This window comes from Muscardinus avellanarius (genome assembly GCF_963383645.1).
Source record: "Muscardinus avellanarius genome assembly, chromosome: 20".
In the NCBI taxonomy this organism is placed as follows: Eukaryota; Metazoa; Chordata; class Mammalia; order Rodentia; family Gliridae; genus Muscardinus; species Muscardinus avellanarius.
Window position 1 is genome coordinate 5,129,476 of NC_137806.1, and position 14,333 is coordinate 5,143,808.

The following is a 14,333-nucleotide window of genomic DNA, read 5'->3' on the forward strand; positions in this document are numbered from 1 at the left end:
CCTGTGTCTCAAAACAAAAACATAAAAATGTGTAAAGGTGTAGCTCAGAGGTGGAATGTGCCTGGGTTCAATCTCCAGGACCCCCCTTCCAATCTTCAGTTGATGTAAAAAGGCCAATGGGTTGAAATAAAAAGAGCACAAGGATTCACGGATATGAATTTGAGAAGTTATCCACTGTTAAGTTTGGGCACAGAATCAAATAAGAATATCTCCAATTATCTGAAAAAAGTATTAAAACATCCCCTCCCTCTTTCCAACTACATTATCTGTGCTCAGATTTTCCTCACGTACTTCAATCAAATAACAGACAGTTCAGTAAGCCGACAATAGGATCAGATATGGTTTTCCAACTGTCCCACATAGACTCAGGCATTACAAAGACTTGCAAAAGTGTAAAACAATGTTACTTATATTTCACTAAGTTCTTGCTTTCCAAAAATAGCTATTTTCATAAAACATGTTAACATGATGGTTTAGTCATTATTTCAAATAAAATAAACATTTTTACATTTCTGATATTAATATCTATTATTATTATTATTATTATTATTATTATTATTATTATTAGTGGTGGTACTGGGGTTCCTGGAAGCCCTTCTACCTTCGGGCTACACTCCCAGACCTATTTTTACATTTTTATTTAGAAACAGGGTCTCCTAAGCCAGTGCGCGCGGCTGGCTTCGAACCTGCGCGATCCTCCTGTCTCTGCCTCCCAAGCGTGGGGATTACAAGCGTGCGCCACCAAGCCCGGCTTAATTTCTAATATTATAATTACCCACAGCCACAACCTACATAAAGGAAAGGCTTTTTAGGCTCCTCTTTTCTTAGTCCAAAAGGGTTCGAAGGCCAAAGACCCTGAGAACCAACCTTCTCGGGGGTCAGTACTTTGTCAGAGGGTAAATATGTTAGTGTTTGTGGTCTCCGGTTACTGCTCAACTTTCCTATTACAGTTCACAAGCGCCACAGACAATACAGAGACCACAGATATGACGGTATTCCATCAAAACTTTATTTTAAGAATGGCCCCGGGTTGGGTCTGGTCTGCAGGCAAGCCATCATTCGCTAATCTCTGACGCGGGCACCTCCCACTCAGCCCGTGACACCAGAAGCCAGACCCCACATTTCCACTCTCAGAACTTCCCGTGATGCCGTCTCCTGTGAAATGGCCGGTCTCAGTCACTTCTCCTCCCGTCCCCTCTGTCAGGAATTCTCTTCCCTTAGCTCCGGCCTCCATCTCCTTACAGTCTCTCCAGATATACCTTGTATTGAGATCCAATAAAGACCATATCTGTCCTGCCCTTTATTTCTACCTCTACCCTCCCCTGATAAGCCATCTCATGACTTTTACTTACCATCTGCCTTCCCAGACTGCTACGTTCCTGAGTGTGGGCTTGGTCTGTTCTGCTCAACACAAGATAAGATGGCTGGTGTTGAATATTTATTTACCTACGATATCTCTAACTGCATGTCTTTGGTGAAGTCAGAAAGCAACGGCTGTGTAACCTCATGGGACACACTGCTAATTGCCTGGTAGTCTTAAGCTCCGGAGGCCCCCCAAGCATTTTATATGATCAACTGCCACCTTTATAATGTGAATAAATAAGCTTGAGCCATGGAACAAAAAGTTAAAAAGTCAATCTCACCTTTAAGTCATATTTCCTATATACAGATAAACGGTGGCTGAACACATTTCTTGTAACAATCACATATATTTCAACTCCATCCACATTAAGCCGGTACATGCCCAGGAACTGGGGAAGAAGGGTGACCCCGTGACATTCCACGATATACTGCGAGGAAAGAAAGAAAAACGAAAAACACGAGGTCAAAATGAGCTCATTTAGAAAATACAACTTTTTTTTTTTTCCTTTTTGCATATGGTGCCTCTACAAAGTGAAAACCTCCAACTATCAGGTTCTTTTTAGAGAAAGCGATCACGTTTGTACCAGTCGCGCATCAGATCTGTGCGCACCATGTATACACGCAGGTTAGGGAATTTAATTTTATTCCCAAAGAGGTATTTTTCGAACATTCTAAATTAATTTGTAAAATCACGATCATGCAAGGCAGGTGTGTAGTGATTAGTCCTTTCTGCAATTCCCTTTAAGTGAAATTATGCTCTACCTGGGATCCCTGTCTTCAACCTCTTAAATCCTGTTGTTGAGGCAAAGCGAGTTGGCCACTAAGTCAGCTCCTTTCAAGTCAAGACTAAAGAGAAAATTTTTGTACAGAGCCCAGTGTTAGAAGCCCAGGCTGCCTGTTTTCCATTGAGACGTTAAAATCTAGAGCTAAATTGCCCACGAGAGCTGGGGTCAAAGGGGACCCTTGCTACCCCGGTGAGCCTAGTTCTGCTCCATGGTCAGATAGGACTCTCTGGTCTTGGTTTCTACTGGGTCCACTGCACAAGTCCCAGGATAGCACCATCGCCAGTGAAAGTTGCAAAAATACAACACGGCTTGAGGACTTTAATGATCCTACCCCAAAGGGCCACTAGATGGCGCTACTTCTCTTTGAGAATAGCTTTTTTTTTTTTTTAAACCCTGTTTTTTTAAAGGAAAGGTAAGATTTTCTTCCTTTAAAGTGGGGGTTGGGGTGGGGGAAGATCAGTATAGAGGTTCCTCAGAACACTAGGAATGGAACCACCACATGACCCAGTTACATCACTCTTTGTAATCTTTCCCAAAGAATTAAAGTCAGAACGCTATAGTGCTAAATACATACCCGTGTTTATAGCAGCCGATCCACAGTGGCCAAGATATGGAACCAGCCTAGTGGTCCGTCAGCAGAGGAACGGATTAGAAAAGTGGTGCTCACACACGATGGAGTCTCACCCCGCCATCGAAAACCCAAATCACGTTATTTTCAGAAAAATGAATGGAACTAGATAATATTATACTAAGTGAGACTGGTCAGTCTCAGGAAGTCAAGGGTCATGTTTTATCTCACATATAGAAGAGAGAAATTAGAAAATAAAAGGGCCTCCAGATGAGTGAGAGAGAGCAGCAGAATAGTGGAAGGAAATTGTGGAGGGAGCAGGGAGAACAGAGGCTCGAGGGAGGAAACGCATGAAATAGCTCTGTCTGAAGCGCCACTCCCAACCTCAGCAACCTGGGGAGGGGCGAGTGGGGACACGCAGCGCGGAGCACGCCCACTGCCACGCACATGTGAAAGCAAAACAAAATACGGGGGAGGGAAAGAAGATTCCAGAGAAGTCCCGTGCCCCCGACACGAGTGTCTAATTGCTGGGAGAGTAAACAGCTCGAATACCCCAATTCCACCATTACAAACTGCAAGCACACCGTGCGTATTTACACAGACGTGTTTGGAAGGACACTTGCCCAATGGCAATGGTTTTATTTTGGGTAATTCCGATTCTTTTAAAAATTTATACTGCCTGCATTTTTCTTTCTCTTTCTTACAAGGCATATTTAAAAATAATAATTAGAATGCCCAATTAAACACTGCTTATAACTAAGTCTGGTAACTTTTAACCATCTTTTTTTTTCTTTTTGTGGTACTGGGGTTCCTGGAAGCCCTCCTACTGCCGGGCTACACTCTCAGACCTAATATATATATATATATATATATATATATATATATATATTTTTTTTTTTTTTTTTTTTTTTTTTTAATTTGGAAACAGGGTCTCTTAAGCCAGTGCAGCTGGCTCCGAACCAGTGTGATCCCCCTGTCTATGCCTCCCCGATCCTCCTGTCTCTGCCTCCCAAGCACGGGGATTATAAGCGTGTGCCACCACACCTGGCACTTTTAACCATCTTAAGAAGTAAAAAGCCCTTAGGTTTTAGCCGGCCTGGTGGGGTACACTTGTAATCCTAGTACTTGGGAGGTTGAGCTAGGAGGGTCACAGGTTCCTGGCCAGCCTCAGCAACTTAGAAAGACCTTCTTTGAAAATAAACAACAACACAGGGCTGGGGGTGCACCTAAGAGGTAGATCTGAGTTCAACCTCCAGTGCCCCCCCCCCAGCCCTTAGTTTTGACGATTAGAGAAAAAGTGAGAGGATCAGCATCTGAATTTGATTTTTGCTATTCAGAATTTGACAAGTTGCTTTAGCGATGCTTCTGCTCCCCCTTCTTCTTATTTACAATAATTGAGCTAGATATTTTAATTTGATATATTTTCTGGATAGAGTTTCATTCTCAGCTTGCTATTTGAAACCAGATGCATGGAACATTTTCTATCTTTCCTTTCAAAACATGACAAATTAACTTGAGTTTTGCTAATGCACAACAGGTGATAAATAGTCCTCTGCTGAAAAGAAAATGTCTCATATGTGATCTAAGAAATAAAAATGCCTGTCGTTCCCCACCTCTGGAGAGAGGTGGATCAGATGGGCCTGGACACAGACCGCAGGCATCTGTACCATGTAAGTGGGGGAGACAGGCCCACCTGTGGCCAGAAGGCCCTGTGCGCACATCCTGGGCTTGCCATCCACTGTGGGGTCTCGGACAAGTTCCTAGATCAGAAAAGGAACACCATAATCCTCACCTGGAAGGTGCTTGTGAGGATCACATAGCAGTGTGTTAACACACCTCACCCAGCGCTGCGTACCACACCACATTCTACAGACCCGATGACAAAACTCTGTAAGAAATTGCAGCGTGACACCGGTTTCGCTTTCACTCCAAACCCGCTCAGTTCTGGAGCTGTACGGACAATCTGTGGTGAGGGGTTGTGGTGTGCGTGCGTGCGTGCGTGCGTGTGTGTGTGTGTGTTGCTTGGGACCTGCCACTCTGCCACTGCTAACTCTTTGAGCTGTTCTGCTTGGATTATTCCATCGCAGACTATTTTTAAATAGTCCTGCCAGTAGAACATGTGCCCTGGATCAAAATCTTTGCTGAGCGACAGAGAGGCTGGCTCATGGTAGACATTAACTGTGTTCATGTGCATAAATATCCTAAAAGAAGCCTTTGAGTGGTACCCAGGACTTCACCGACAAGTTCTATTGTCTTTGTTTTAGGAGAAAAACATCCACACCGTTACCTTCCACAAGTTCTCTATCTAAAAGACCAAATTTGATCTACCCCATGTGCTCAGCATTCTCAAAGGTCTGGCTCCCCTGTGGGGCTCTTTAATGAAAAATAATATTATATGAACTTCAAACTTCTGAGAAAAATATGTTCAAAACCACAAATCATATCAAAGCCTATCTGTAAGTGTTTAGATTCCCAAGATACAGATGATACCTGGGGTTTTAAAAGCCTTCATGGGTCAGAGTTTTGCAAAAGAGGAAGTTCTACCCATCAGGTGGGGGAGAGAGGCCCTGTTGCTTTCTGGGGGAGCATGGAGCTGGGCTGTGGACACCTGGGCTGGGGACCACTGTATCCAGCATGACGTGCTGCTCTGTGTGGATGCAAAGAGGCCGATTAGACTCCTCAGCCGCGACTCAGGGATGCTGTGCACAACCTAACCCAACAGGCTCCTGGAGAAGCACTGAGGTTTCAGACAATCTGCGTATATTTAGAGAAGAAATGTCGGGTTTGGTCATTTACTCTGAAATAATTCAGCAAAAATCCAAGATGATACAAACATGGTCAAATCTTAATAATTTTGAAATGAAGTGGTGGGTACACTGTATCAATTTTCTTTATGTTTGAATTTTTATAATCAAAAGTAAAAAGAAACAAAATCCCTTTTATGTAATCTTCTATCCCTCTTTCTCCATCTATTTCCACTCCACTGGCTCTCCCAGCTTCTGGGAAGTCTATACTTATTTACGGCTCTTCCCTTTTTTTTTCTTTTTTTGCGGGTCTGGGGATGGAACCCAGAGGCATTTGACCTCTGAGCCACAGCCCCTGCCCATTTTTTATTTTTTATTTTGAAACAGGGTCTCACTGAGTTGCAAAGGGCCTCACTAAGTAGCTGAGGCTGTCCGCGAACCACGATCCTCCAGTCTCGGCCTCCCAAATGCTGGGATTACAAGCATGCGCCACCGCGCCCGGCTCGGCTCTTCCTAATCTCCCATCCATTCTGGACCACACCACGCTCCGGCTTTTGCCCCTCAACTTCTCACTAAGATCACGGGCGACCCTGCAGTGGTCCAATGCAACGGCTGAGCATCAGACTCGCCAACCCAGGACCCTTCCAGACTGAAACCCTTCCTTGGCTTCTGAGACGCTACGTTCTGGTTTTCCTTCTTCTGTTCCCTTAATCCTTTCTCTACTTTTGGCCAATTCCTCCCCCACCCCCCCGCCAAGCTTACCATTTCCAGCCAAGAACCTTTCTTCTGTGTTTCACAACCACAAAGGATTCACTTAGTTTAGTGAGGCTTCTCTTCAGAATAAGTTCTACTACGGTACAAGGTAGCACTGTGTCTATTTGTTCAGTGTAAAATGTCCTGCTTAGCAGGACCCAGTATAAAAAGCACCTATTATTTAAAAATGAATGAATGGAGGAAATTTAAAAAGCAACCCAAGATACGTGTCGTAGTTCCCTCATTCTCTGCTGTGTTTATAATTAATACCGTCTCTCAGCCCGGCATGGTGGCACCTGCCTATCATCCCAGTAGTTGGGAGGATGAGACTGGAAGATTGCAGGTTCAAGGAAAGCCTCAGCATGACCTGTTTAAAGCACAAAAGATAAAAAGGGCTGGGGCTCAGACACAGAATGCCCCTGGGTTCAGTCCCCAGTACCTACCTACCTACCAACCAACCAACCAACCAATCAACCGACCAACCATGACTTTCGCCTCTGGATGTTATAAATGTGAAAATTCCAGATTTTGAAAGCAGAAAAATGACTCCAATGTGATTTATGATGAAAGGTAAGCCCAAGAGTTTTCTCATGATGGCCATGATAAATGAAGAACATTTCATGAGAAAAGAGCAGGAGAAAAAAGGAGATGTGTGGCAACCATAAAGGAGAAGGCGCGATCACAAAACAATCGCTTAAGGACGTCAGTCTTATAAACACACTGCCGCCGCGTGGCTAAGGGGGGGTGAATTTAGAAAGGGTTCTGGAGTTTTCCCTGCAGGGGTAAGCTACCCAGCGTAGTGTTTCCTCATTCCCTGAATGTTAGGCATTAGGTGGGGCATCCTTTAGGAACAGGAGGTGGACGCGAGCCATAGTCCCAGTAACGCCAATCTGTTGTTAAGTAGGTTTAAAGAATTATGTTTGATGATTTGCATAGACTTTTATTATTTTTTTGGTGGTACTGGGGATGAAACCCTTCTACCTCCGGGCTACACTCCCAGACCTATTTTTATACTTTTTTTTTTTTTGGAAACAGGGTCTCAAGTCAGAGAGGCTGGCTTCAAACCTGCAGGATCCTCCTGTCTCCGCCTCCCAAGCGCGGGGATTACAAGCGTGCGCCACCACGCCCGGCCTTGTTCTGAAGAATGTGAAGATAGGGGAACAGGGCCCACAGTCAGCTCGGGGGGGACAAGGCGAATGATGAGCAGGACCTGGACAGAGGGAGGAGGAAGAAGAGAAGCAAGGGGCTGGGAGGGCACTGCCAGGAGCACCTGTGCTTCCTCAAATGCTGGGAAATGGCTCCCTCCCTTCCTCCCTCTTTCTTCCTTCCCCTCCCTTCTCCTTCTCTCCTCCCCTCCCTCCCTCTCCATCCTTCTGGTATGGTCTTGGGGATTGAATCAAGATGGGGTCCTCTCCAAGCTACAACCCTCGCCCTTTTAATTTTTTAGTTTGAAATAGGGTCTGGCTAAGTTGCCGAGGGTCTCACTGAGAAGCAGAGGCTGGCCTGGGGCCTGCGACCTCCGCCATGGCTGCTCAGGTCCTGGGATTACAGTGAGTGCCACCACACCAGCTAGAAATGGTTATATTTTAGGTGCATGATGGAAGCGCCTAGTTTTAAAGGATCTCTATAAAATACTTTCCAAAGTTGAACAGTTCTGCATATTATGTGTATGTTTATAAAGTGAGGTCGTATTTTCATAAATATAAAAAACATTAAAATTATTTTTATGTTTCTGTTGCTTTTGGGTTCCTTTAGAAACCTAAATATCACAGATAAATTATCAAAATAACTTATCAATAAATATTTTGAAATTAATAAGGGCATATATGGAGTACTGTCATGTCATGGTTTTCCTTAATGATTGTTTTTGGTGTGAGTATTCTCTCTTTTTTTAAAATTGTTAAACAAATCCTTAACATCTATTCACTTATTTTTTATTTTATTTTTTGCGGGTCTAGGGATGGAACACAGGGACATTTGACCTCTGAGCCACACCCCAGCCCTATTTTTTATTCTTCATTTTGAAACAGGGTCTCACTGAGTTGCAGAGGGCCTCACTAAGTAGCTAAGGCTGGCTGGAACTGCGATCCTCCTGTCTCAGCCTCCTGAATGCTGGGATTACAATCGTGTACCACCACACCCGGCTCTATTTACTTTTTTTTTTTTTAACATTACTCAATCATAAGACAATTAAGAAATTTTTGCCTTTTTCCTTCTACATGCTTAATTTCAAGATTGGAAGAATAAAGAAGCAACCATTTAATCCTACAGCTACTCTTAAAAAAAAGGGTACAAATAATTCTTTCAGTTTGACCACTGTCATGTGGCTGGCAGATAATTCTTCCCCATCAGTTAAAGGATGTACAGTGTTGTTGTTTGTGGTACCGGGGATTGAATCCAGGACCATTTTACCTCTAAGTTACACTCCCAGCCCTATTTTTTTAATTTTTACTTTGAAACAGGGTCTCACCAGTTTGATGAGAATCTCACCACTTGCTGAGGCTGCACTGTCGTCTGTCATCCTCCTGCCTCAGCCTCCCAGGCACTAGGTCTGCAAGTGTGCACCACCAAGCCCAGCTCTTATGTTTGCATTTAAAAAGTTTTGTTACTAAGTACTGCTCACTGTTACATTTTCATAGCTAGGCATCCTTATATTATTTGTTTGTTTGTTTTTGTGGTACTGGAAATTGAACCCAGGGCTATTCTACCTCTGAGCTCCACCCCCAGCCTATTTTAGCTTTGACTTGTAACAGGGTCTCACTAAGCTGTGCAGGGCCTCCCTGAGGCTGGCCAGGAGCCTGCCGTCCTCCTGTCTCAGCCTCCTTGCCGTGCTGGTCATATAGTGGCTTCTGTTTTTTCTCCAAGTGCTCTGAAGACTTTTCTATTAGTGGGTCCTCATTGGTCTGTAACCGGCACTTCCAATAACATATTACTGTTTTAGCTGTCTTTAAAAAATTCTACTTATACATGACGCCATGGTGTCTTCAATAAGGGCAAATTTCCTCTTTTGCTCTGTTTCCCGTAGAACGTCTGGTGTGACCACAGGCTCCTCAGGGCTGTGATGCACTGGTAACCGACATCACCGAGCCGACGCTGGAAAGAAAACGTAGCGGCCACACGCTCTCGGCTCCCTCTGCTCTTATGCAGTCACTGGGAATAACAAGCATTATGAATCCCCGATTTGCTGTTCCTCTCACGCAAAATGAAACGCCATTAAAAGATTCACAGCTGACTGACGGTTTCAGCAGAGAGGGTTCTAAGTGAGGTGCCGCAACGGATAAATATTTATGTCTCTGCGTGATAGTGTGAACCTGGGCTCTGGCTTTTGGAAATTGCTGTTATTATCACGTTTCACTCATTTTCTTTTTTCTTTTTGAGACTTGAAGTGACAATTTAATATAGCATCAAATTAATACTTCAGTGTAAAATCTTGTTTTACTTAATGTTTCTGAAAGGTTAAATTATCTGTAATCCTTAATGTGCCTCTGACTATGTTTATAGATCACCCCAGCAATGAGAGAAAGGGCAGGAGGGGAGGAGGAGAGGAGAGAGAGAGAGAGAGAGAGAGAGAGAGAGAGAGAGAGAGAGAGAGACAGGCAGAGAGAACAGAAAGACAAAGAAATTAAGCCATCTTCAAAGTATAGGTTGCTTTGTTTTAGAATGACCAAATAAATAAAAATTTCAAACTTTCCTTGAATTCCTATGTTGGTATGTTTTGAGATAATGGTTTCTAAGTGTCAGTTAATATAGTTTATTTTGATTTCACATCGTTTTGAAGGACTATAAGAATGTCTACATTTAAGCGAATATCAACATAAAATTCTACGGTTTCACTTAAGCTTCAGAAAACAAATCAGGCTTACAAGGAGCAAGCATCCCTCTGTCGTGTTTACAGCAGGTCTCAGTAACTGAGAAAACACAGAGTGCGTGTAAATGCAAACACAGACGCTCCTAACTCTATTTGCTACAAGCTCAACGAAGATCCATAAAGAATGTCATTAAAAATGAAGGAACTCTGTGGCCAGGTAATCCTGGTGCTTGAGGAGGCTGAGACAGGAGGTTGCAGGTTTGAGGCCAGTCTGAGTGACTTAGTGATATCCTGTTTCCAAATAAAAATTATAAAGCACTGGGAGTATAGCTTGGAGGTAGAATACTCTTGGGTTCAATCCTTAGTAATAAAAAAAAAAAGAAAAAAAAAGAAATTACTTTGTAAAATGTTGCAGGAAGTGCTTTATTGTGTGTGCAGATGGCGGTGCCCAGGGTGAGAGGCAGAGGGGCCTTTGGGGCCTTGTTGCTGGTTGGCATGCTTGGTGTCTAGACCAGCTTCCGGCCCCCAAATGATCAGGGCCTGGGTCTGGGGTGGGCCCGAGGAAGGAGCAGGTGCGCCTGGCCCAGCCTACAGCAGGCGGAGAGCAAGAGGCCTGAAGGGGCCCACTGGGCACAGACCCCTCAGCAGGCCAGGAGGTGGGGAGGGGCGCCAGGGTGCTGGTGTGGAGCCCTGCCCCTTCCTCTCGGAGATAAAACTCTCTGGGGATCAGAGACCCTAATCGGGGTCCAGGTCTGCCAAGGCCTGCCAGAGGGAAGGGGTTGCAACGGCCCAGCAGACAACCAAATATGGCCAGTGGGACCACAGAACAGTGGCGCTCAGATTCCCCAGTGGCTGCTGCCCAGCCGCGGCCCCCTGGTCTCAGCCAGGGCAGCTCATCACTGGGGTCCAGCACAGGAGCCTCGAGCTTGGGGGCACTCCGTGGTGCCCCCCAAGCTGGGCTGAATCTTGGTCTGCCTGCATGGCGGGGTGACGTTTCCCTCTGCCCTACACAGGCCTCGACCCCTAATCAGCACATTGGCCCCAAAGCCTGGGGCACGTGGTTTGACCGGTCAGTGTGAGAGTCAGCAACCAGAGACACAGCAAGTTCAGGTTCCCTGGGAGCCGCAGAGTTACGAATCCCAGAAATAGGTTTTGAACAGTCATGCGTAAAATGTTTTATAAAGACATAGCACGCACTTTCAAAAATAAGCACAGAGCAAGAAACTATCAGAATGAAGTGGCGGATTTTAAAAAATCTTCTAGAAAACGTTTGAGATAAAAAAGATAACTGTTGAAAAACAAAACCAAACCACCTCATTGGACACACGCAACCACAGATTAGAGCCGTCGAAGAATGAGGACCGGATGATGCGGATGAAGAAGCTGCCCAGAAGTGGGAGAGGTGTGGAGATGGAGAAGAGAAATGTAAAAATGAAAGGCCAGAGGTCAGGGCGAGAATGCGGACTGTGGGGCTGGCAGAAGTGGGAGGACAGATCACAAGCAGAGGCGATGTCCACAGAGGACTATGGGGTTTCTAGAAACTGGAGCAAAACTGCTGCAAGAAAGTTCCCTGGGGAGTGTGCGGGCAGCCCTCCAGACCCTGGGCTGCCTGGCCGGGAGGCCAGGACCAGAGGGTGCTACACGCCCCTTCTTTCTTCCTTATTTTCTTCCTCCTTCCTTCTCCTCCCTTCTTTCTGCAGTACTCAGGATTGAACCCAGAGGTGTTACACCCCCAGCCCTATTTTATTTTAATTTTAAAACAGGGTCTTGCTAAGTTGCTAAGGCTGACCTCAAACCTGTGATCTCCTGTTTCAGCCTCTCAAGTACTGGGATTAAAGGCTTGTGCCATTGTACCCGGCTTTTTCCTTTTTCTTTTTCTTTTTTTCCCCTGGGAACCTTTCTACCTCTGAGCTATATGCGCAGACCTATTTTTATATTTATTTATTTGGAAACAGGGTCTCCTAAGCTAGTGCACGCGGCTGGCTTCGAACCTGCGGGATCCTCCTGTCTCTGCCTCCCAAGCGCGGGGGGATTACAAGCGTGCGCCACCACGCCCAGCTTCCTCAGGTTTCTAAAAGAAAAACAAAAAAATCTGTTGTAGCTTTTTATGGGAGCGGCGGGGCAGGCGGGTGTTCACCTTCTGTGACACTAGTCATAGGATGTAAAACTGTAAGGTACTTTTTACATTACTACTTCTCCAGAGAGTGAACAGCCACAGTAACAACAAAAGCCAAAGTGGGTCCAGTGGGTCCAGTGGTACACACACTGGAAGATGGAGGGGGGAATTGCAAGTTCAAGGCCAGCTGGGGCAACTTAGCAAGTTTGCCTGTCTGTGTTTCTCTTATATGCATATGTGTGTGCAAGCACGTACAGTACATGCACACGCACACACACACACACCACACTCAGAAACACTCTAAAACACGCTGGGCTCCCAGGGACTCTGAGTCCCAACCTGCATCTCCGCAGGATTCTCTGGCCTGCCGCTGTGGCAGTGCCGAGGCTCGGGGATCACCTGCTCATTCAGAAGCATGACCCCATTTTTGCTCTGTTGTTCTGGGGACTGAATCCAGGGGCATCCTATCTCAAGGCTACATCCCAGCCCTATTTTATTTTTCACTTGGAAGCAGGGTCTCGCTACGTTGCGCAGGGCCTTGAAGGTCGCTGAAGCTGGTGGTGAACCTGGGATCCTCCTGCCTCGGCCTCCAAGGACTGGCATTGCAGCTGAGCGCCACCACGCCCGGCTCTTTTGCTTTTACGTTGCCTAAGTTTTACTCTATTTTTACATCATCCTTAAAATAGTAACAGCCGTGCTATTGTCCCTCAGGAGAGGGTAAACAGAGGTGCTCTAAGGAGGTCCCAGAGCAACCAAGTGCTCACCCTAAAATCCTTCCCTGAAATCTGAAGCACTGACTACATTATTATTATTGTTGTTGTTGTTGTTGTTATTTTATTCTTATTTTGGTACTGGGGATTGAACCCAGAGGCGTTCCACCTCTGAGCTACATCCACAGCACTTTCTTTATCTTATTTTGAAACAGGGTCTCATAAGTTACTGTGTGCTGACCCCAAACCTGCGATGTTCTTGTCTCAATCTCCCACATATGCAGATTATAAGACATGTCTCAGTATTATTTATTTATTTATTTATTTATTTATTTATTTATTTATTTATGGTGCCAAGGATCTAGCCCAGGGGCTTTCTACCTCTGAGCGACACCCCAGTCCTATTTTACTTTTTTATTTAGAATCGAGGTCTCGATAAGTTGTTGAGGCTGGCTGCAAAACTGTAATCTCAAGGACTGGGATTATAAGCATGCACTAGCAGGCCCAAATAATAATTAACTTATTTAAAGGGAGCTCAGATTTGGGGCATAAATTTTAGATCCAGTTAAAGTTACTAATTGTTTTCCAAATACAAAGAAACAGGAAAGGTTTATTTTATCAATTCATTAAGTCACTTTGAAAAACATTTAAATACTATATTTCCCAAGCTTAAAATAAAATATTCTTTTTTTTGTGGTACTTGGGGTAGAACCCAGGGCCTTTTCTACCTCAAGACTATACCCCAGACCTATTTTATATTTTTATTTGGAAAACAGGGTCTCACTAAGTTGCTGAGAGCCTCGCTAAGTAGCTGAGGCTGGCTTCGAACCTGTGCAATCCTCCTGTCTCTGCCTTCCAAGTGCTGGGATTACAAGCATATGTCACCATGCCCAGCTTATAAGATATTCCTGATGTGATTTTCATAAGCTATTCCTGGTTCATCTATCTCGTGACCTTCCCAGAGCTTGTAAAACTTTTAAAATGGTACTGCCAGTGTGTGTTGACTTTACACTTGATCCTATCCAGGTGTCAGAGAAATCACTGCCTTTTAATTCTCATTAAGAATGAAGCTACACAATACCCCGATGGCCTCAGGCCAGTGGAGGGAAGAGGAGTCAATCTGGAGAAGTAAGACTTTTGACCATTTTTTCTTGGTGAATGTTTTTCTGACAATGTTAACTTCTCAGTTGAGAAGTTCATCAGTTATAAGACCTGAGTCTGTTGTAGCTGACAGAAATTTGAAGAAAGGGTTCAAACCTTAAGTTATTTCCCCAATCACAAGAAAGAAAACCAAGCCGGGCATAGTGGCGTATGCCTATAACCCCAGTACTAGGGACGCTGAGACAGGATGATCACAGGTTTGAGGCCTGCCTCAGCTACTTAGTGAAACCCTCTGCGACTCAGTGAGATTCTGTTCCAAAATAAAAAATAAAAAATCGAGGCCGGGCGTGGTGGCGCACGCTTGTAATCCCCGCGCTTAGGAGGCG

The 14,333-nt window shown here is 44.8% G+C and overlaps 1 protein-coding gene across 1 annotated transcript in view; it reads right to left on the bottom strand.

The window, feature by feature from the left end:
- PIP4K2A (phosphatidylinositol-5-phosphate 4-kinase type 2 alpha) overlaps window positions 1-14,333 on the bottom strand; it is a gene marked incomplete at both ends in the record, with an annotated part of 165,876 nt that overhangs the window by 35,475 nt on the left and 116,068 nt on the right. The window contains one exon of the mRNA XM_080716894.1: window positions 1,644-1,790. Coding sequence (XP_080573020.1) covers window positions 1,644-1,790 — 147 coding nt within the window. The remainder of the gene's footprint in view (window positions 1-1,643; window positions 1,791-14,333) is intronic.